General features: G+C 67.1%; 3 protein-coding genes across 3 annotated transcripts; 2 read left to right on the top strand and 1 right to left on the bottom strand.

The window, feature by feature from the left end:
- Positions 1-895: 895 nt before the first annotated feature.
- On the bottom strand, positions 896-6,787 carry CHLRE_06g267350v5 (uncharacterized protein). The gene is made up of 12 exons (XM_001696479.2): positions 6,511-6,787; positions 6,201-6,320; positions 5,938-6,017; positions 5,563-5,676; positions 5,260-5,397; positions 4,553-4,741; positions 4,223-4,357; positions 3,782-3,902; positions 3,424-3,544; positions 3,107-3,227; positions 2,692-2,814; positions 896-2,183 (listed from the first exon to the last, which is right to left on the bottom strand). The coding sequence occupies exons 1-12, from the start codon at positions 6,602-6,604 to the stop codon at positions 2,049-2,051; spliced, it is 1,491 nt and encodes a 496-aa protein (XP_001696531.2). The 5' UTR covers positions 6,605-6,787; the 3' UTR covers positions 896-2,048.
- Positions 6,788-6,896: 109 nt separating this feature from the next.
- Positions 6,897-11,046, top strand: CHLRE_06g267300v5 (uncharacterized protein). The gene is made up of 10 exons (XM_001696203.2): positions 6,897-6,946; positions 7,129-7,536; positions 7,746-7,825; positions 8,048-8,132; positions 8,393-8,498; positions 8,683-8,900; positions 9,197-9,372; positions 9,658-9,769; positions 9,934-10,148; positions 10,394-11,046. Exons 1-10 carry the CDS (start codon positions 6,932-6,934, stop codon positions 10,551-10,553), a joined length of 1,575 nt encoding a protein of 524 aa, XP_001696255.2. The 5' UTR covers positions 6,897-6,931; the 3' UTR covers positions 10,554-11,046.
- A 50-nt stretch (positions 11,047-11,096) lies between these two features.
- Positions 11,097-21,032, top strand: CHLRE_06g267250v5 (uncharacterized protein). Its single transcript, XM_043062879.1, has 5 exons — positions 11,097-11,334; positions 11,465-11,600; positions 11,997-12,139; positions 12,415-12,501; positions 12,717-21,032. The coding sequence occupies exons 1-5, from the start codon at positions 11,143-11,145 to the stop codon at positions 20,352-20,354; spliced, it is 8,196 nt and encodes a 2,731-aa protein (XP_042923585.1). The 5' UTR covers positions 11,097-11,142; the 3' UTR covers positions 20,355-21,032.
- The last annotated feature ends 299 nt before the right edge of the window (positions 21,033-21,331 follow it).

Below are 21,331 nucleotides of genomic sequence, written 5' to 3'. Positions count from 1 at the left end.
TCGTCCCTGGGGGTCCGTTGGGTTTCGGGAGCCCATCCTGGCGGATTTCGGGAAGCGCCCCACAAGCAGAACTAGGGGCCAAACGCAGCAGTACGAGGCTCATATGTGCACGTTATGACGTAATAAACACAAACAAAGCGTGGGAAGGCTAAGTTGCGCGTCCGGGGGTGGACATGTCGGCACATGTCCCCACATTCAACACATGCGCACTGACACAGCTGGGCTCTGAAGCGCTGGTGCGCACGAGTTCACGTCGAACAAGGCTGCCGATGCACATCGTCCATTCGTCACGCGGCAGAGAGTTGAGCGCGGGGTGGCCTGGGTCAAGGGGATTCCCATGGATAGGATCCCGCCGGTGACTGAAGTCTCAGAACAGGACAGCTGATGGCACGGAGTGATAGTGCTCGTCAAGAGGAGTCGATTGACACCACTTTGGTATAAAATGGAGGGGTTTTAACCCCTGAACAACAAGGTTTTGTCCGTCGGGGGGTCGGTCGTCCCCTCAAGGGGGGTCCCGGGGGATTTCGGGGCATGGGGTCTGGCACTTTGTTTCCTACCCCCCCCCCTGGCGCTGGTGCCAGCAGCCACAAGCAGCCACGTGCTGAGCACCCCAAGCCGCCGCATGCTCTTACGCTCGTTGATTACGTCTCTGCCTTACGTCTTCGAGGGCCCGGCGCAGGGCCGAAGGCGGCGGGGCGCCGGGCTAACAGGACTTTCCCTGGTGGGGGCGCGGATTCGGTGTGGGTTTATCGAGGCAGCATGTGCCGTTTGACTAGTTTGTGACTATGCGTATCGGCGTATGTGCCTCGCCGCTTCTCCCTACCCCCCGGGCACTGGCCTGCTATGTGTGCTGAAGTGCTGAGTTAACGGTTAGCTGTCTCCCGTGGTGTGTGTGTCGGCGGTCCAGGGTTATACTCGTGTGCTCGTGCATGCGTATGCGTGTGTGTAGGTGCGTGCGGGGGTTGCACGCACGACTACTGTGACTAGGGTGACTAGCACTTTGGTTCGCTAGTTGAGTACTTGAGTTGCAGCTATCATCAAGCTGTCTAGTTCTGGGACGACTGCATACTCAGCACACTACGGGACTACAGTCACTACACCACTTCGCCCCTTCCCCTGTCCTATCGCACACACGCAGCGGCCGAGCCCCTCTCGTTGCCACATCAACTGTCTGCTGTTTCACGACATTAGTGCAGTTCCCGCACAGTCCCGGTCTTATCAGTCCAGCAATGCTACAGCTACAAACGCAGCTACCAAGTGCCGCAATCCAAATCAGGTGCCCCCAACGTGCCCCCAGCCTTGTTGCGATGCACGCAAACGGCCCCTGCTGCCCCCGCTGCTACACACGACTCGGGGTGTACACGCCCGACCCTGGCTGCCAAACAGGGCTGGCCACGACGAAAAGCTACACCCCCCCAAGAACCTGACCCGACCCAATGCAGCTCGCCCACCCTGGAGTCGGCCATGCCCATCACAACCGACCTGGGTGTTCCGCTGCAGCACCACTCAGTACCGCAAGCCCACGCGACCTTCGAATCAAGCCAGGTGTAACGCTGTAAGCCCCGTAGCCCCCCAAAAGCTATCATGGCCATCCGTCATTTCATGTACCGGCCGTGACCACGCGCCGCACGCGCTGCAGGGCCGTCCTGCCATCATCACAAACCACACGCCGCACACTCACCGTACACACTAGCTAGCGCCTTCTCCCTTCCCGCTTCGCTTTGTACGCTCAGTCGCTCATGCTCTCTCAGCATCACGGCCGGGGTCCTCTGCGCCACACCCAGGGGGCCTGGCGCGCCATACCTCCCGTCTCAAAACACCACGGCCCTCGCTCGGCCACCTCAACGCACTCTTCCATGGAACGTGCCTCCACGACCTCGGGTGCAGCGCCGCAGCGGCCAGCTGCACACCCAGGCCTGCTTTCAGCGCCTGTCATGCGTCACGCCCCCCAGTCCTTTTGTCGGAAGAATGGTCGGCTGCGGCGGCCGTAAGTCGGGCCCGTGCCAAAAGTAGACCCAAAGCTGTGACACCCGCATCTGTGCTCCCATTTAGAAGAGTTCGGCCAACGTGCAGCGCACGCCGCCGCCGCCCACGCGCTCCAGCGTGTCGATGGGCGCGTGCACCAGGTCGGCCACGTGGCGGCGCATGACGCGCTTCTGGTCCTCCGTGAATGCGTTGTAGGCCTGTAGGCGCCAGGCAGGCAGGTGGGCAGGCAGGTGGGCAGGCAGGCAGCGGGAGCAGGTAAATGTGGGCGACATGTGGCGTGCAGGTGGGCAGGCAGGTGGGCAGGCAGGCAGCGGGAGCAGGTAAATGCGGGCGACATGTGGCGTGCAGATAAGGCTGTACGTGGGCATGCAAGAGTTAGACTGATCTAGAGGCCTGCAGCAAGCACACCCGCAAACATACTTGCAGCCCGCACCCTACAGCCCGCCGCCGCTCCTGCCCTGCCCTGCCCTGCCCTGCCCTGCCCTGCCCTGCCCTGCCCTGCCCTGCCCTGCCCTGCCCTGTCCTGTCCTGTCCTGTCCTGTCCTGTCCTGTCCTGTCCTGTCCTGTCCTGTCCTGTCCTGTCCTGTCCTGTCCTGTCCTGTCCTGTCCTGTCCTGTCCTGCCCTGCCGCCACCAGCACCACTGCTTGCCCCCTTTTTGCATTGGGTTCGGTTAGGCTAGTACCAACAACCCCCTCACAGCTCACCTGCGTGGACATGGCCATGACGGGCAGGCCGCGGCCGTCCTCCACCTCCAGCGCGTTGCCGCACAGCGCGTCCATCTGCGCCAGGCTGATCTCCACCACCTCGTGCGTGCGCCGCAGCGAGGACTGCGGACGGCGGAGTGCGGAGTGCGAGGGCGTGGCCGCGTGGGCGGGTCGGGGCTGAGAATTAGAGCGCTGAGCAACTGGCGAGTTGGGCATCACATGATGGTATCGGCGCATGCAAAGCGCTGCTAGCCACGGAGCTCCCAGGCGAGTGCACCCCAGTGGTTTGAACGCAAGCACCGCCCATGCAAGGCCCCTTTTGGTACTTCTTGGACTAACCTAAGGCCAGTGGGGCTTGGACACGGCTGCTTCCTCTCCCTGCGTCTCGCACCCTCCCACTGTGCCGCCGACTCACCAGCAGGTGCTGGCGCTCCTTGGCGTCCTTCACGCTGTCCGCGCACACGATGGCCACGCCCGTGCCGATGGCCATCATGACGTTGGTGTGGTACACGGACTTGCCGCGCAGGTCGGTGGACCTGCGGGATCAGGAGAACCGGGTGCAGGCGCGGGGTGCCGGAGCGGCGAGGCAGCGGCATGAGTTCACATGTAGCCTCCGAACGGGCCCTCAACCTTGCGGATACGCACGCCGATGTTGCTGCTGCTGTTACAATGCTTTCAATTCCCAAGACCCTTTTGCCCCGCTCCGCCCCGCTCCTCGGCCCAGCCACGCACCGGAAGGCCACCAGCTCCTTGTAGCCCATGCGCTGCGTCCACTCCTCCGCCAGGCCGCGGTCGGCGCGCTCCGAGATGTCCACATAAGCCACGCCGTTCACGCGGTCGTTCACCAGCACGCCTGTCAGCAGCACCGTCGCACAACAGGTGGCACACACACGAGCACAGCGCGTGAATGCGGTCGGGCCGGCGGGCTCACTGAAAACATATGAAGGCAGATTTAAGTGAAAGTGCTGGGCTCAGGCGCCCACCATGTGCAACAATGTTGCGTTTGTCTGCAGCCCTGCACACCTTCGCACCCCTGCACAGCCCACCATCAACAGCGCCTCAATAGCCCTCCCTTCCGGCCCGGCCTCACCGGTGCCCTCAAAGTACTTCTTGGCGGGCTCGTGCACCGTCATGTCGTATACGGACCCGTAGCCGCGGGTGGCCAGCACGCGCTTGATGTCGTCACGGCGCTCGGCGGCGCGGTTGGGGCACTGCCAGGGGCGCGGGGCATGGGGTGACGTGCAGTGACGTGCAGGAGGGTGAGTTCAAAGAGTCTCAAGTTTGCACGCAAAAGCATAAATAAGACCATGTCATGAAGAGTAGTATAGCTGGGAGAACACAAGGCAGGGCACAGGAAACATTGGTCTTCAGCCGGCAGGACCGGGGCTCCTCGAAGCCCTGATTGACATATAGTTCTAGAGGCACTCTGCCAGTCTCTGCCCAGACGGTGATAAAGGCAATCCTTGATGTCGGAGAGGAGCCTGGTCGCGCATGAGCACATGCAATGCGCGGCTGTCACAGCCCCACTCACCTTCATGGGGTACAGCACCAGGGTGGAGGTGGACACGCCGCCCGCCGCTTCGCCGGCGGGGTGCGTGGAGAACCAGTTGTTGGGGAAGCAGGCGTCGGGCGTGCCGTGAGACAGGCTATGCTCAAACAGGTGCACCTGAGGGGCGCGCGCGTGTATGGGATGTGGGATTGAGTTGCGCGTGGTGCATTCCTCAACGCGCCTGGGTCATCGGTTAGGCGTGGTGGGACGTGTGTCAGCCGAACCCGCGCGTCATTTTCCTTCGATCCGGCAACCCATGCTTGCCTGCTGTGAGCCCTGCCACTGGCCCCTGCCCCTGCCCCTGGCCCCCACCTGCACGCCCTTGTCCGTGAGAGCGCGGTGCAGCCCCGCGAACTCGCGCAGCACCTCGCGCGTCAGCCCGCTGCCCTCGCCCGGCTTGGCGGCTGCGTGCATGAAGCTGTTGTCCTGCGCCGCCTGCTCGTTGAAGCCAAAGGCGGTGGGCGCCACCATCAGCACTTCGTTGGTGGACTGCCGCACGCCCTGTGAGTGTGTACATGTGTGGATGTTAGAATGGAATGTGTGTCAGGAGAGGGGACAAGCCAAAGCCGAACCTAGTGAGCGAGTGTTTGCATGCGTTTTGGCAAAGAGTGATGTGAGGACGAAGGGCAAGGGGCGTCGATGGAAGCAACCCGGAGGGGCTAATGGCCCCCTGCCCTAGTTCAACCCGCGCTTGGCCCTGAACTACGCACCCTACCCTGGCACCAGCTGGCAGCCGTGCTGGCGTGCCTCACCCGTATGCTACTACGCCGCCGCCAGGTCTCCCTCGCAGCCAACACCACTGGTGTGCTGCTCATCACCCCTTCTACACAATCCCCTTCCGCCCCTTTGGCGGGCCCCAACCATGCCTTGGCTCCGCCCCGTCCCCCTGCCGGGCCAGCTCTGCGCTGTTGCGGATGAGTGTCTATGCGATCAGCACTCGTGTACCTATGCCAATGACGGGGATTAATAGACCCGTCGGGTCAGCGCTTTTCCCTTCCGCCAGTATCACTAACACCCACCTTGGTTGCGCCCACCACCGGCGTGGCGCTGTCCACGCCCGCCGCCGCCACGTCCGACACCAGCGCCACCCGCTGCTGCTGCGCCCGCAGGAAGGACAGCAGGTCGGCGGCCACTGCCGGCAAGCCGCCCGACTTGTCCTGTAGCGGGCAGGGGAGGCAGTCGGGGAGGTGCGGTGAGGGGCAGGGGGCAGGCGGGGTGGGACTGTTTCGGCCATTCGCAAGCAGATCAGACACAGACACACAGACACACAGACACACACACACACAGACACAGCTCCCGCCAACCCACGGCGCCCCACCCACCAGCTGGTAGCTGTCGCCCGCCAGCTTGTACGAGTCCACCACCGCCCGCGCCTCAGCGGCGGACGCCAGCTCGGACGCCACCGCCACCGCCGAGCCGCCCAGCGGCTTCACGATCTGCGTTCACGTCCAGGTGGAGGGACAGGGCGTTGTAAGGCATTATGATGACGGTCCACGCTGTGCCAGACATGCCCAGGACTGTGGCTGTTGCTTGATGTGGGTCAGGTGATTCCGTTCATAAAAAGGCCTGACATGTCGCGCAAACGAAATCAAGTGTGCCCATGCCGCCTCGTGCGTACCCTGCAACCCAGCACCCCACCGTGGCACCCCTCCCTGTTCCCAGGCCCGGCCATCCCATGCGCAACCCCACTCCCGCACCTGGGCCAGGGGCCGCTGCGGCTGGTCAAAGGAGGCGAAGCAGTCGCGCACCACCGCGATGCGCGACGGCGCAGACTTGACTGCAAGCGCGATAACAAGCAGGGGTGATGCAAGGGCAGGGAACTAGGATCAGTTGACGTGATATATGCAGAGCCCAAGTCCCGACCGCCCTCTATACGCACAGCTGCACTCCCGCCCAGTCAGTTCCCGCCATGGCCAGCACCATAACATCACCTAACCCGTAGATGCAGCTCCAGACTCACCGCCGGCTGCCGCTAGGACCTCGGCCTTGCTGAGGGAGGCAGACGCGCCCCAGGGACGCGACGACAGGCGCACCAGGAGCGGTGCATCCGAGCCCAGGGACACACTCTCCATAACAGCAGCTGCGGGAAAGCAGGGATCCGGGGGTTTTAACTCTGGAGGCTAGAAGTGTGGGTGTGGGTGGCTGGCCGGCCGGCCGGCCGCAGTCGTCAAGCGCACGTGACAAACCGAGCGCTGACCCAAACACAGGACCCTCTCCCCCGCCACACAGAGCGCCAGTCACGTATGTGTGCGCGCTCGCTGTGGACCTACCGCTTGAGGACAGCGCGCGGAGGGTGCCGCTGGCCCAGGCCGCGCCGAGCATGGGCGCGGCAGCTGCGACTGCCGAGTTGGCGCTCAGCATCATGCTATCTCAACAATTCAATGCCTATGCGACCAGATCTCGGCCCGGGCGCTGCTTTGCGTGCAAATAATCGCCTTGTTTCAACGTCAAAGTCAAGTCGGCGGGGATTGCAGTGACTATGACAGAGTTGAGAGTCTTGCGCGTGCTCAGATAGCACTGGTTGATGTCAGCTTCTGCTCTGTTAGCTAGGATGTTGCCACATGACGCTGCGCTTTTGCCTTTTGGAAGACTTTGGCCCATGCCCCAATCGCGCCCCATGCACAAACTTTGTTCAGCTGGCCCTGAAGACACAGTACAATTCTCAGCTGAACCGATATCAGGATTGCTACCATGGCGTCTCGAAAGGTGAGCGCGAATGGTTTAGCAAGCAAACATGTTTCTCGCTTAATGGGGCGTTTTTGGACCTGCCATGTGTCGCGATCTATCGAACATGAGTTCTTATCATGTGTCACCAAGTAAACCTAGCATTCGCGGTGCACCGAAACAAGTTCCGAACAATCAAGTTTCATGGTTGCTCTCCCGTGCAGGGTGCTTCGGCCTTGTGGTCAGTCATCAGCCATGCGATGCGTGGAGCGTCTCTGACGCGCGGGGCCAGCGTCACCGGCACCGCGCCCGCTGCCCTCGGCGCGGCAGGGTGGCGTGCTGACGCGGGCGCCTCCACCAGCACCCGAAGTGAACCCGACGCCCGCAGCTTCTCCCAATTTGCATCCGACACAACAGCTAGTGCAGTCGCTAGTGCGACCACGGTCGCCTCGGTTGGCTGGTCGCTGCCAGGGCAGCTGCACCCGCACGTGCGCTGCTTCAGCGTCAGCCGCGGCTGTACTGCGGATGCGGCGGGCGGCGCTGCCGGGGCCGGCGGCGGTGCTGGCGGCGGCGAGAAGCGCATGTCTCTTGGGGAGGCGCTGAACACACTGGTGGATGCGGCCATTGAGAAGGTGGGTGCGTGTGTCGAGGGAGGCAGGCGGCACGGGGGTGGGCGGGCGGCTGATTGGTTGCCGGTTGACGGTGAGGAGCCGTTGTTGGCAACCTGTCTAGCACAAGGGGAAAGGGTCGACACCTGGCAACCTGTATGTGTGTACGCCTGAATCTGGCTGCGCAACTCTTGCTACCCCATGGAGCCATGACGCCATGTCCGCGGCTGCAGGTGGAGGCGGGTGACATGGATGAGGCCGTGTCGCTGTTGAAGGAGGGGCTCAACACCTTCGAGCCCATGTTCCCAAACAGGTGGGCCATAGGGGAGCAAGTGGTTTTTTTGGGGGGGATGGAGAGGCGCGGAGCTCATGCGGACATGCTGCTCTGTATAAACGACATCATAGCGTGTCCGGGCGCACCGCGTTTGACGTAGCATTCATGTATGCATATGTTGCACTCCGCCGCTCCCATGCGTTCTTGACAAACTCAACCTCCATCCGACCCCTACCTGTCAATCTGTCATCACCATCGCAGCCCGGAGCTGGGTGAGCTGCACAACCAGGCAGCGCTGCTGCTGCTGTTCCAGAACAAGGGCGAGGAGGCGGCGTACCACGCAGGGGTGAGGCGCATGGGCTCTGACTAAGGGGCGGCTGAGCATCTGAGCGGCTAGCGGCAGAGCGGCTGAGGGGCTAGAGCTGCTTGGGGTTGGAGGGAAGCAGGCATTGCGGGACGAGTGCTAGAGTGGTCGACAGGTTCGTGGACACCAGAACAAAGACGAACTACGAGTAGTTATGGAGAAGTCAATGTCGCAGGCATGGCAGCGTGTTAAGAACGCGTGGGTGGATGGGTGCCTGCCTGTTGCCTGCTACCTGCTTGCAGGTGAGCCTGGAGACCACTAAGCGCCACTTCGGTGCCAACAGCATCCTGACAGGTCACCGGCTGCTGCGCCTGGGGGTGGCCAAATTCGTGCAGGGCAAGATGTCGGGTGAGACGTCGGGAAGTCAGAAGTGCATGGTCGTTGGTGCAGCTGCTACCGCTGTCTGTGCAGTAACTGTACGTGGGCGGGAACCTGACACCCTGCCGATGTGCTGCCAGCCTTCGGGGCCGACCCTGCTGTTGACCGATGTCGTCCCAGCACCACCTGCCTCCTAAATCCCAACCCCATCCAGACGCGGCCGGGCTTCTTCGCGAGGCCTACGGCATCTTCGGCGGCGGCGACGCCTCTCCCGCCTCTTCCTCCGCCACGCCTGCCGCCGCATCCGCTGACCCCGGATCGCGGGCCGAGGCTGGATTCTATCTGGATTTGGTGGCGCTGGCGCACTGCCGGGATGCGGGCGGCGTGAACGCACTCACGCCCAGCCTGCGAGCCAACCTGCGCGCGCTCAAGGTGCGGCGGGTGGCGTACCGGCATGGTGTGGTGTGGTGCTTTGGGAGGTGGGGTCATGTGGTGGTGGGACGGCGGCAGAACGGACCTGGGGCAGAGAGCGGTGCATCCGTGAGGCTGAGGCGGGCACAGGCTGTAAAGGCCAGGGGCTGTGTACATGACACGCGGGAGCGTCTCCATTGCCCAACACTGTCGTGTGGGACCTGGCTTGCTGCGGCTCTGCTTGCCGTATCACGAGTCAACCGGTAGATTTGGCCCTGCTCGCACACCCGTGGCTTGCCGCAACCCCGCGCCCGCAGGAGGCTTACGGGCTGGAGAGCATGATCCTGTCGCTGGCGCTGGCGCAGCACAGCCGTCTGACGCATGGCGGCCTGGACCAGGCGGACCTGGCGGTGGGCGAGGCGCTCATGCTGCAGCACATCGGGCTGCTCACGGACACGGTCGGGCCGGACGCGGAGGACGTGGCGGTGGCGCGGTGGGTGCGGGTGTGGGTGTGGGTGCGCGTGTGGGCGCTGGATGGGCAGGTCGGGCGGAGGAGGATGCATGAATGATTAGGTAAACTGGGGCAGCGTGGATATGACGGACTGGGCCCGATCGCAGCGCTGGCTTCATTGAGGTTATACGGTGCTCACGGGATGGAATTGAGCAAGCGCAAGGCTACGGGCGGTGACGGGTTGTGGCCATCACATATGCGACTGTGCACGCACTGAAGTGGATCTGACGCTTCGCTGCTGCCGCCATACACTTGTTACGCACGCAGCTACAAGCTGGCTACCTACTACTATGCAAACGACATGCTGCGTGACGCCGCGGCGGTCGTGAAGCAGGCGGCCATGGCGCTGCGGGCGCACTACCCTGAGGAGCACGACATGGTGCGTGCGTGTGTCACGTCATTTCATCACGTGTACGTTGTGCGTTCTGGGTCCAGGCGGCTGGCACGCGGCGGGTGGCTGCGGGCTTATGGATGCGCAAACCACCGTCACACGCCTCCCAAAGATCTGTGTCACCAATCCGCGCCACCCCTCCCTCGCCGCAGCTGGTGCTGTGCCGGCACCGGCTGGGCATGATTTGCGCGGCTCAGGGCGACCACCGCTCAGCCACGCAGCTGCTCACCGCAAGCCGCCAGCACTTCCTGGAGGGGGCGCAGCAGGGCCCCGCGGGGGCGGCGGAGGCAGCAGCAGGGGGCGCGGGCGAGGGGCAGGGACAGAACATGCTGGCCAAGGAGGCGGACATTGGGCTGGCCATGGCGCGGTAAGTGGGACATGCTTCTGTGTTAGGGAAACGAAATGCATGTTCGTCGTGTGTGCGTGTGACCGCGATATGGCTCTGGATTGACATCTGTTGCTAGATGAACGCATAGCTAGCACACCCACGCTGTGCTGGTTTCGAGCAAGGGCCAAGTTGTGTTGCGCTCCTGCTCTGCCCACGCCCACGCCCTCGCCCCCACCCACGTGCCTGCTAATCCTGCCGCTGCCTGGCCTTGCTTTTGCTCTCAGGTGCCGCGCGGTGGGCGGCCGCAGCCCGGAGCAGCAGGCGGAGGCGCTCGAGAGCCTGCGCAAGGAGGTGGAGGGGCTGGGCCGGGCCATTGGCGAGGGGCACATGCTGGTGCAGGGCGCCAGCCGGTACTACACGGCGCTGTCCAAGATGTCGCGGTGATAGAGGCGATGGTGGGAATGTGGGGATGGAGGCGATGGTGACGGGTGGGGATGCTGGCGCGAGGGGACGCTGCTCATTGTGGCATGGTCAGGAGGTTACCGTTTAGGCATGCGGTTATGTTGACAAGGTTGCGGGGAGTCTGCGTTTGTACACGGGTGTTTGGGTCCGGGGTTTACCGGAGCAGGCTGTTGCTTTTGCGTGCCATGTGGGCGTGTGGGGCTTGGAGCGCTGATCGTGTGACGGGCGAACCTCTGGACCGTACTCATACATCCCAGCCGTACGGTTCGCAGGGTCCTGGAGGCGGATCGTCACGCATAGCCATAAACTGCATTGTTGTAGGCATGCGTGGAATTGGTTGTCTAATGTGGATTTCCGCGCTGCTGAGCGGGGGACAGGGGGCGGAAGAGCGGGCCCCAGGCGTGGATCCCGGGGCGCATGCTTTGCGAGGAACTGGGCCTTCCGCAACAGGCGCTTGTTGTAAAGATAATTGAGCACTGCAAGGTGCATGTGATGACAACATGACTTAGCTAATTTTGAACTCCGGACGGGTGCGCCAACTGTGCATTTGCGAAGAGTTTGCCCGCGTAAAATGCAGCCTGCCAGCAACAGTTTCTGGCATGCTAAGGCCGCAATTGCAAAGCAATTCGCAAGAAAGCCTCCTATACAAGCGGACACAAGGGATTCACTTTGCCTCATAGTGCCCAGACTCTACCTCAGCTCCTGCCATTTGGAAGCGCAGCGGGACACTCTCAAGCAAGCTGGAGTGACTCATGTGCTTCAGGCAAGGACAGGGGGCTCTCCACTCGCATGCACAACGGAAGGCCTTCGTGCACTTAGCTGCGAGCTGCTGGCGTTCTATAACAAATGTCGACTTCTTCTTGTCTTTCGTTCCCTGCTGTGCGCGCGTACAGGTCGGAACGGAGCTGACTCCCACACATCCAGGGCATTTCGCGTACAAGCACATTCCCGTTTTGGACCTGGAGGAGGAGGATCTGGTCAAGTACTTTGACCAGTGCTTCCAGTTTATCGATGCGGGACGCGACGCAGGTGCGCAGGGGTCGGGGTCGGCGAAAGGGTGCGGCCCCTGAAAAGCTGCAGCCGCGCCTGTGTGCTATACGCCAGCGCAGCAGCCGTGCCACGTTGGGCGGCACGGGCGCTCACCAAAGGGCACACGACACGGGATAGGCAACGCAAGTTGACCGTGACAGCGGCGCCACACCGCCAGCCAGGGCTTTGGCGCGCAACGGGGGAGGCGGGCTGTCGGGCAGCTGCCGTGCAACAGCCTGTCGGTCATTCGCGTTACGCGCTTGCGCACCCACGCCAGCTGCACACATCAGCCTCTCTGACAGCCCCACCTCCTCGTCCTCTTGTTCTCCTTCCTCCTCCTTCTCCTCCGCCTCCCCAAACTCCCCCTCCTCTTCCTCCCCATTCCCTCACACCCAGGCGCGGTGCTGGTGCACTGCGCGGCGGGCATCTCCCGCAGCGCCTCCGTGGTCATTGCCTACCTCATGGCCCACGGGTCACTGAGCCTGGAGGACGCACGATCCGCCGTCAAGGCCTCGCGCCCCGCCATCAACCCCAACCAGGTGCGCCGGGGCCGTGCCCCACGTTCGGCTTTGGGCCGCCGGGGGCGAGCCGGGGCGGGTGCGGTGATGGCTTGCGGGGTATGCTAGGGGCCTGTACCGTTCACCTTGCGCAGCAAATGCTTCGGGGTGAGGGCCGCACCGGATTCCTGCCAGCATGCCCGCCATGACGCTGTGAGAAGCACACCACCGCAGCCAACAGCAGCCTGAACGCCCCCTCCCCACCTGCCCTTGCCCTCGCCCACATCACCGAACCCCCACCGCACCTCTCCTCCCAGGGCTTCCTGCTGCAGCTGCAGCTGTTCCAGGAGGCCAGCTACTCCACGGAGGGGTGGCAGCCGTGGAGCCTGGAGCGGTTCCTGCAGGTGGGGGCGCAGGAGGGGGCGCAGGAGGGGGCGCAAGAGAGGGCGCAGGTGGATCAAACGGTGCAGCGCGGCAAGAGCCGCACGGAAGGGGGGCTGCCCACGTGTGCTTAGTTGCTTGCACACTCGACCTGCCAGCCTGCACCGCCCCATCCATTAAAAGCACGTGCCTCCTTCTTTTGAACACGGCTTCATGACCTCCGGTTCCTGGACACCAGGTGCGCTCTGCGGCCTACCCCCGCGCGGAGGCGGTGCCGGCGGGCAACGCCGACGTGCGCGGCGGCTGCGAGGTGGCGCCGCCGGAGCTGAGTCGCGAGGAGTCGCTGAGCTCCGCCAGCAGCCCTGTACAGTCGCCCGCGCGCAAGGGCGCAGCGCTGCTGCCGGTGGCGCTGGCGGGCGCAGCAGCAGAGGCGTCAGCAGCAGCAGCAGCAGCAGCAGCAGCGCCTTCACGGTTCGGGGCGGCGGCGGCGGGCCTTGGTGCGGTGATTGACGGCGGTGGCCCAGGGGCTGAGTTGCAGGCCAGTTCAGCGGTCGGTGGGCCGGACGTGGCAGGTGGAAGCGGCGGCGTCCCCGGGAGCAGCGTGACCGGCGCACGAGTCAGCTTGAGCGGCGGCTTCGGCCGAGGCGGGGTGCCGCTGCCGCTTCTCGCGCCGCCGCTGCCGCAGATGGGGCTCATGCCCTCCCCGCTGACCTCCCCACACGAGCTACACCCGCCGCAACAGCACCACCACCACCAACAACAACAACAACAACAACAACAGCAGCATTCTTCCGGAGCCGTGTCAGCGGCTGGACCCAGGTCATCACGCGAGGACCGCGCGTGGCCGCGGCCCTACGCGCACAGCGAGGCGCACGCCGCCCCGCCGCCGCCGCACCCGCTGCCCGGCTACGGCCCCCGCCACACGATCTCGGGCATTCCTGACGCCAGCTCCGCGTCACAGTGGGCGTGGACGCAGCGCGCACAAGCACAGGCGGCGCCGGGCACGCAGCCCCCGCCGCTGACGGCCGCGGCGCCGTCGGGATCGGCGTCCCTGTTTACCATTCCGCCGGCGGCGGCAGGGGCAGAGGAGCCGGGCGCGGCGGCGCCAGGATCAGACAGCGGGGGCGGTGCAGGATGGGCTGGCGGTGCGGGGCATGGGCATGCAGGCAACTTTGCCCGTCCGCCGCTGTCACCGCCGCCTATTGGCTTCGGGGGCAGCGGGGCTGGCAGGGGCGCTCCCAGTTGGGCGGCTCTGGACGTTATCTCGCCAGCAGGAGCGGCAGCGACGCAGCTGCCGCCGCGGGCGGGCTTCCGGTCATCGGGAGCGGGCGGCCGCGCCAGCACCAGCGGTGTTTGGAGCATCGACCAGGCGGCCGTGTGGGGCGCATCGGCCTACGCCGCTGCGGCGGCCGCCGCCGCCGGCCCGCCCGCTTGGGGCTCACAGGCCGAGGCGGGTGTGGCTGCTTGGGGCACCCCCACCTACGTGCACCCACACCGCCAGCACCCACTCCACTCGCAGCCCCCGCATTCGCAATCGCAAATGCAGCTACAGTCGCAGTCGCAACAGGGGTTCCCGGCGCAGCAGACGGTCTCCATGCCACTACCGTCGGCCGTCGGCCTGCCCGCCAGCGCGGCCGCCGCGGCCGCCTCCATTGCGGGCTTGTCGGGCGCTGCCGCTCAGCACCTGCAGCAGGTCCCAGAGCTCGCTCTTGAACGCGGCAGCGATGGGCAGGATGCAGCCATCGCCGCGAGTGCCGAGCTGCAAGAGGAATCGTCGGCCGGGGGCTCGGCAAGCGCGCTGGGTGACGTTGGCGGTGAGGGGCCGGCGTCGGCGTCGGCGCGGCCGCACCACCACGCGCCCCGACGCTCCATGAGCGACTCGCTGCCAGGCATGCTGGCGCGAGTGCTGGCAGACGCTGGAGACGGAGGGGCCACAGGAAATGGAGGCGGAGGCGGGGTGGCGGCTGCCGGTTTGGCTGCAGCTGCTGCTGTGACCGTCACCGGAGCGGAAGCAGCTGGTGGCAGCGCGGGCGGTGGCCAGGGTGCAAGCCAATCGTACCGGGTGTCAGGCTCAGGGGACGGGGTTCCGGCGCTGCCGTACCGGGTATCGGGTACGGGTGCCGGTATCATGCCGCCGCCCCGGCAAAGCTACGACGGTGGCGGCGGCGTTGGTGGCAACGGCGGTGCGAACAGCGGTACGGGAGCTGGCATTGCTGCCGCCACAATGAGCGGCAGGACCAGCTTCAGTGGCAGAGTGTCCAGCAGCGGCGTCGGTGGCTCAGCCTACGCCGTGGCGGCTGGCGCGGAGCTCGGATGGCGCGAGCCGGCGTCGCCGCTCGCCGCCCTGCCGGAAGTGGACACGACTCACGAGGCCTCCGGCTCGGGTCGGGTCGACGGAGGCGCAGCGCCAGCGGGCACGCCCGGGCTTGCCTGGGCGCTGACGCCCGTGCTGACGCCGGCGGGCTTGGACCGCACCCCCAGCAAAGCCATGGCCACGCCGAAGCTGCGCGCGGCCGCGGTCGCCATGGCGGCGGCGGCGCAGCTGCCGCCGTCGGCGTCTCCGGACTCCATGATCAGTCGCACGGTGCGGGAGCTGTTTGGCGCCGCCAGCGGTGAGGGGCTGGAGCCCAGCGTTGGCAGCACGGCGGATGCAGAGGCGGAAGCGGAGGCGGAGGCGGGGCCGGAGGCGGCCGGTGTGCGGGCGGCGCTGATGGCGCTGACGGCGCCGGGCGTGCGGTCAGATGCGGATTTGGTGGTATCACGGAGCAACAGCATGGGCGGCGCCGCTGCAGGCCTGGCGGCGGCCGTCGCTGCTGCTGCGTCGTCTACGTCCACGGCCACAAGCGGTGCAGGAGGTGTGGCGGCAGCCGAGGATGGGCCTAGAAGGGGCGCGGGCGGCGCTGCGGGCGCGGGCGCGGGGCCGGGGCGAGGAGGCCGTGGTGGTGGCAACGTGCATGCCGCAGGAGGCGGGGCGGCGGGTGGCGGCGGCAAGGGCGCGTCCCGCCTGGCCACAGCGACCTTTGCGGACTGTGGCGTGGGCTTGGGGGCACGCCCTTCATCGGAAGGGGGATCCGGACTCAGCAGCAGGCCGAGTGTAATCGGCCGCAGCAGCGGCGGAAGCGGCGGAAGCGGCAGCAGCATGGGGCATGCCGGCAGCGCGTCGGCGACGGGCGCCCTGCCAGATCCGAGCCGCGTGTCGGCATCGTCCACGGTGGTATTAAACCCCTCTCCCTCTGCAGCCGCCTCTTTCGCCTCCGGCACGCACACGGAAGCTAAGGCCAGCGCTGCAGGCACCCCTTCGTCGGGCAGCGGCCCCTTGCCGACAGTGGCGGGGCCAGCAGCAGCAGTTGCGGCAGCAGCAGCCGGGGCCGCTCAGCCCATGCACATGCCCTCCAAGCGCCTTTCCATCCGTACCCGCGCCGTGGGCAGCAGCGCCGGCGGCTCGAGTGCGGGCGATGACGCCGGTGGCGGCGGCGGCGGCGCCGAGGTCGGCACGCCCATCCACAAGCGTGTGCTGCGGTCGCTCACGTCGCTGTTGCGGCTGGGCGGGGGCAGTCCCAGCAACAGCGTCGGCGGCGCCAGCGGCGACGCGGGCAGTGGGGCGAGCTCAGGAGGGGCAAAGGGCGGAAGTGCGGCGCCGGCGTCTGACAGTGGCTCCCCGGGCGCGGAGGAGCAGGCGCGTGCGGCGCCCCGGCGGAGGCTGTGGTCCAGCACGGATAACTTGGCGGGTGGAGCGGCGGCAGCAGTAGCAGCAGCAGCTGAAGCAACTGCCGGAGCAGCAGCCAGAGCCAGCGGTGTGGCAGCTGCGCCTTCCGCGGCGGTGGCAGGTAGCGACGGTGGCGATGCTGGCGGTGATGCAGGCGGTGGCGGCGCTGTTGACGGTGCGGCGGCAATGGCGGCGCCGGCGCCCATGCACGTTGACGACGCCACAGCCGCCGCCGCGGCACAGCGCGGCGCAGGCGCTGGCGTGTTCCTGCCGCGGCGCGCGCAGCCGCCGTGGCTTGCGCCCGACCCCTACAGCAGCCCCAACTCCCCCGCGCTTTTTCGCCCAGTTGCAGGCGCGGCCGCAGCTGCAACAGCGGGCGGTGTCGTCGGGCTGTACGGCGAGCAGGGGGCACCGCCGCCGCGGCGCCGCTCCGACACCGGCAGCGTCGCCTCCCCCACCGCCAGCATGATCTACGGCCGCGGCGCCGGCGTCGGTGGCTCTGCTGGGGAAACACACAGCGCCAGCGGCGCCGGCCCCGGAGAGTTTGGCCCGTACGGCCCTGGGGGGCTGCTGTATCGCAAGCAGTCCCGGTCTGGCAACGCCAGCCCCGCGCACGCTGCGCCCGGCGGTTACGCGCCTCAGCCGCAGTCACTGCAACCGCAGCCGCTGCAGCAGCCGCTGACGCGGCCACAGGCGGGCTTGGGCGTGCGCCCGCGGCGGTCTGACGGCGGGCCGCTGGCCGACGGCGCCGCCGCAACACTGAATACCTCCGACGACGGGTCGCGCGACGCGCCGGCGGTGCCGCTGGCAGCCGCCGCCGCACGCTGGGGTAGCAGTGGTGTCGCGCCAGCCTCTGGCGCTGCGGCCCCTGCGCCCGGAACAGGGTTGATATCTCCGGCCAGGCCAGTCGAGGCAGGTGGGGCGGCGGCGCAGCCGCCCGGCAGCAGCAGTGGCGGTGGTGACAGCGGTCTGCCGGTTCCGGTGGGCTTGCTCCTCGACAGCGCGGACGTGTACGACGAGGCGTCGTGGGGCGTAGACCTCGACTCCCTGCCAGCGGGTCCGTTCCGATGGGGCGACCCCGAGCCTGCAGCGGCGGCGGCAGCAGTGGCGGCGTCACGTGCCAGCCAGGGGTTGTACTCCGGGGCAGGCGGCTCCTCGGCGGCAACGGGTGGCGCCGGCGCTGGTGCAGGCTGGGCGCCGGGCCTGGGGTTTCCGGCGAGGCACATGTCTATGGACGGTTCCGCGGCGCGGCCCCGGGCTGTGGCGGTGGTCGCTGTGCCCCATCAGGACGGGTCCCGGCCTGCCGGTCCCGCCGCTCACGCTGCCGCCAGCTTCAGTTCCAGGTCGCAGCGCTCCGCCTCCAGCAGCGCCTTCATGTCGGCAGCCACAGCGGCGGTGGCGGCAGCTGGCAACAGCGGCGGGGGTGGAGCGGCCAGCACCGGCGCCACGCCGGGTGCCGCGGCAGTCGGCGGTGGCGCCGGTGTCGCGGCGTCAGAGCCGGGCGGCTTCAGCATCAGCACACTGCGGCCAGCAACCCTGGAGCCTTCCGGGCAGCTGTCGCCGCCGGCGGCCTCGCCTGCCGGCGGCCTTGCCAGGCCGCCGCCACTTGACATGGCCGTCGTACGGCCGCCACCGCTGCCGGCGGCGGGGCCGCAAGCATCCAGCAGCGGAGCTGCCGCGGCATCTGGTGCAGGCACCAGTGTCTCCGGCTCCTCCGCCCGCCGGCCTCGCTCCTCCTACAGCGGCTCACTGAGCATGCAGCCGCCGGCGTCGCTGGCCGCTGCCGGCCGGACCGGCGGCATGTTCCTGCCCTCGCCGCTACCGTCGCCGGGGCCTTTGAACTCATCGTCCGGCGGCGGCGCCTCCGCGGCGGCAGCGATGCCGTGGACGGGGCTGGGGCCCACCGGTGTTACCTCAGGCCCGCCGTCTACCACACACTCTGCCGCGCCGTCGCCGCTGCCGCGTCACAGCAGTGAGATGGGCTCGCCGTCGCCTCGGCAGCGACCGCAGCTGCAGTCTGGCGGCGGCATGGTGGGTGAGGCCGCGGCCGCGGCGGGTGGTGGTGGTGCACCAAGCGCACGTGCGGAAGGCGGTGGGGCGGTGTGGGGTGCCAGCAGTCGGGCCACTGCGGACATCAGCTCAATGATGTCAGAGCTACCCCCGCCAGACCGGCAGGCGCAGCCGCAGCAGCAGCTGCTGCAGCTGCAACAACCAAATGCCGCTTACGCGCGGCTGCGTGAGACACCGCGAGACCATTCGCGGCAGCCCCGTGCTGGCGGCCCCGTGCCGGCTCCTAGCGTGGCCCCGCGCACCCCGAGCGGCGGAGCCTCCGGCCGCGCCGCCGCTGCTGCGGGTGCACAGCAGCGTTCGCTGACGCCGGCCGCTGGGGCATCGACGGCTGCTGCCGCCCCGCGTGTCGCCGCCGCGCCGCGGAGCACCAGCGCTGGATCCGGCAGCGCACCGCTGAACAGTGCCGGCGGGGCAAGGGCCGCCGTAGCAGCTGGAGCGGCAGGCGGCGCCGCTGCCGCGGCCGCTGCAGCGCAGCAGGCGGGCGGCGGCAAGGCGGGCCGCAGCGACGACGGGTTCGACATCACCCGCATCTGGGAGCACCTGCGGGCGGTGCGACAGCAGCAACAGCAGGAGATGCAGCAACAACAGGAGCTGCAAGCATCAGCGGTGGCGGCAGGGGTCACGGAGCCGGGCGCACAGGCCGAAACCGTGCCGCCGCCCATCTTCCGAAGTGAAGGAGGCGCCAGTGACACCTCCGTGCCGCTCTCAGTCTCGTCCCCCAACGCGCTAAGCTCCTCCAGCGACGTTGCCGCGGCCCTGGCCCTCTCCTCCTCGCCCACCTTCGCCGGCGGTGACGTCACCGCCGCCGCCGCCGCAGGCGGCGGCAGCACCGGCAGCTACATGCCTCCGAGCCTGGGCAGCAGCAGTGGCGGCGCCGGCGCGGCCGCCGCGACGAGTGGCCGCAGCAGCACGTCTCGAGACGCATCGGCCTGTGTCGGCGGCGGCGGCGGCGGCGGCGCGCGGCGCGGCGGCAGCGCGTCCCCCGCTAGCTCCGCCACCAGCAGCTCTGTGGTGTCGCCCCGCGCGCCGCCGGCCATGATGCGGGAGTCCGTCTTCGACGGCAGCGGCGCCGGCGGCGAGGCTAGGGTCAGCGGCGGCGGCGTTGTTGGCGGCGGCAGCGGCATCGACATGCACGCGCCGGCGGTGCTGGATGGCAGCCCTGGCCTAACGCACCGTGCGCCGCCGCGGCCTGGCGGCGGCGGCCGGGCGGACCCGTCGCTGCTAAAGCCGGTACTGGGCATCCGCCGGCTGCTGCCCATGCCGTCGCCATCTTGCATCATCTCGACGCCGACCGGCACGCCGCGCGCGGCCCGCAGCGGCAGCGCAGGCGCAGGCACCTCAAGCGGCGGTAACGGCACCGGCGCAGGCGACGGCGCGGCGGCCGCCGCCGCGGCGCACCCGCCACGTCGAGGCAGTGTGGACTCGTCTTCCAGGGTGGCGGCGGCGGCGGCGGCTGCCGCCGCCGCGTCGCTGGTCGCCATGCTGGGTCTGCCGCCCAGGGTCGCAGATGACACCTCCCTCGCGCCTGATGCGCCGGGGGCGGCCTCAGCAGCTGCAGCAGCTGCAGCAGCGGCAGCGTCGACGGTGGCATCGCCCTTTGGCGGCGCTGCCGGCTTGCCGGCATTTCCTACTCTTGGCGCGGAGTCGGGCGGCGTTGTGGCGGCAGGAACGGCGCGGCAGACGGCCGTCGCCCGCTCCGCATCGTCGGTGCTACCCAGCCCCGGCGGCTCCAGCTCCGGCGCCGGCTCGGCTCGGAGCAGTTTGCGGGTGGCGCTGCCGGTGGAGCTGTCGCACGGCGGCGCGGCTGCCGGCGGGCCGCTTGCGGCTTCGTCAGCAGCTGCAGCACTTGCTGCGGCGGCAGGCGGCACGGCGGGCCGCGGCGATGTGGTGGCCTCGTCGGTTGCAAGCGGTGGTAGCAACGGCGGTGGAGGCTTGGGTGGAGGGGGAGGGGTGAGGAGTGCGCTGTTGCCGAGCCGCTCGGCATCGCTGGAGCAGCCGGCGGCGTCGTCGCCGGTGTGGTCGCCGTCGGCGGTGCGGTCGCCGTGCGTAGTGGCGGGCTCACATTCGGGGTCAGAAGATGGTGCACCGCAGCAGTTGTGACGTAATGTATATATACCGTAGCTGCGTTACTGTTGTAAGTTTGACTTGTACGCCTAGCAAAGTGTGCGCACGGCGCTTAATAAGCTGTAGTGCGGATGTAGAACTGATAACTGCGGTGGAACTTCGCAGCCGTGCATTCATGGCTCTTGGTGGTAGGTGCATAGCAATGCTGCGAGGTTACAGGACGTTTTCACGAGGACACGATTGCTAGGTAGGTGATGTATAAAGGACATGGAGTAGAGAAGAGACACGCGACGGTCAGGGCGCGCACCTCCCGGGCTCACGAGCTGTGGGGGCTCCTGTGCTACCGCCATGTGCATATATGAGAGGCAGCTCATGCCAAGCGGCCCGAGTCCGGTGCTCCTGAGAAACCACTCACGGTGTTAAATGCCGACGTCCAGGCAGCTGTGTGGGCGGCAGGGCTGCTGGCACGATGGGTTGCGCAGGGGAGTGGGGCATGAGGGAAGCCGCGGGGCCACCAGCAGGAGGTTCCAGGTGTGTTCGTGCATCATGGTCCGCATAGCCATTCGCGCGGGCGTGCACGACGCTAGTCATGTCCCCATCCACCCCGGCTGTGCTGACCGTAATACGGTGTAGGGGTTGAACGGGCTGCGTGCCAAGACTGCCAACGGTTCACTCAGCGTGCATGAGGCCCCCCTGACAGCTTTGACCACTGTTAGCCCTCTGCCCCAAGCCCAATCCTGCACTCCGGTTGGCACCCAAGTCAAGTCTCGCACGTCACTGCCGGGCTCCCTTCTTCCGGTCACCGGGGGCTGACACAGCACTGCCTGGAGGGCAGCGACGAAGTTCTCTACTATAGCCCGCTGCCTAGCTGGGGGTGGACATCCCTGCAGCCGTGCCTGCGACCACAAGAGGTGCAGCATGCAAGCTGTGCACGGCGGCGAACTTAGACGCTGCTGTTGAGGCGGTTTGAGCAGCTCACAACTGAAGAACCTGCACCCAATACAGTTACCCCC

This window comes from Chlamydomonas reinhardtii, chromosome 6, assembly GCF_000002595.2.
Source record: "Chlamydomonas reinhardtii strain CC-503 cw92 mt+ chromosome 6, whole genome shotgun sequence".
Classification (NCBI taxonomy): domain Eukaryota; kingdom Viridiplantae; phylum Chlorophyta; class Chlorophyceae; order Chlamydomonadales; family Chlamydomonadaceae; genus Chlamydomonas; species Chlamydomonas reinhardtii.
This window is presented reverse-complemented; position numbering and strand designations above follow the sequence as displayed.

Bases quoted from the DNA above. Each gene is read 5' to 3' on its own strand.
- CHLRE_06g267300v5 (XM_001696203.2), top strand. The intron at 8,901-9,196 runs GTGCGGCGGGTG...CCGCGCCCGCAG, and splicing joins CCAACCTGCGCGCGCTCAAG to GAGGCTTACGGGCTGGAGAG. The intron at 9,373-9,657 runs GTGGGTGCGGGT...TTACGCACGCAG, and splicing joins GAGGACGTGGCGGTGGCGCG to CTACAAGCTGGCTACCTACT.
- CHLRE_06g267350v5 (XM_001696479.2), bottom strand. From the start codon at position 6,604: ATGATGCTGAGCGCCAACTCGGCAGTCGCAGCTGCCGCGCCCATGCTC. The intron at 3,545-3,781 runs GTGAGGCCGGGC...TGCTGCTGACAG, and splicing joins GAAGTACTTTGAGGGCACCG to GCGTGCTGGTGAACGACCGC. The intron at 3,228-3,423 runs GTGCGTGGCTGG...CTGATCCCGCAG, and splicing joins AAGGAGCTGGTGGCCTTCCG to GTCCACCGACCTGCGCGGCA.
- CHLRE_06g267250v5 (XM_043062879.1), top strand. From the start codon at position 11,143: ATGCAGCCTGCCAGCAACAGTTTCTGGCATGCTAAGGCCGCAATTGCA. The intron at 11,335-11,464 runs GCAAGGACAGGG...GCGCGCGTACAG, and splicing joins GAGTGACTCATGTGCTTCAG to GTCGGAACGGAGCTGACTCC. The intron at 12,140-12,414 runs GTGCGCCGGGGC...CTCTCCTCCCAG, and splicing joins CCGCCATCAACCCCAACCAG to GGCTTCCTGCTGCAGCTGCA.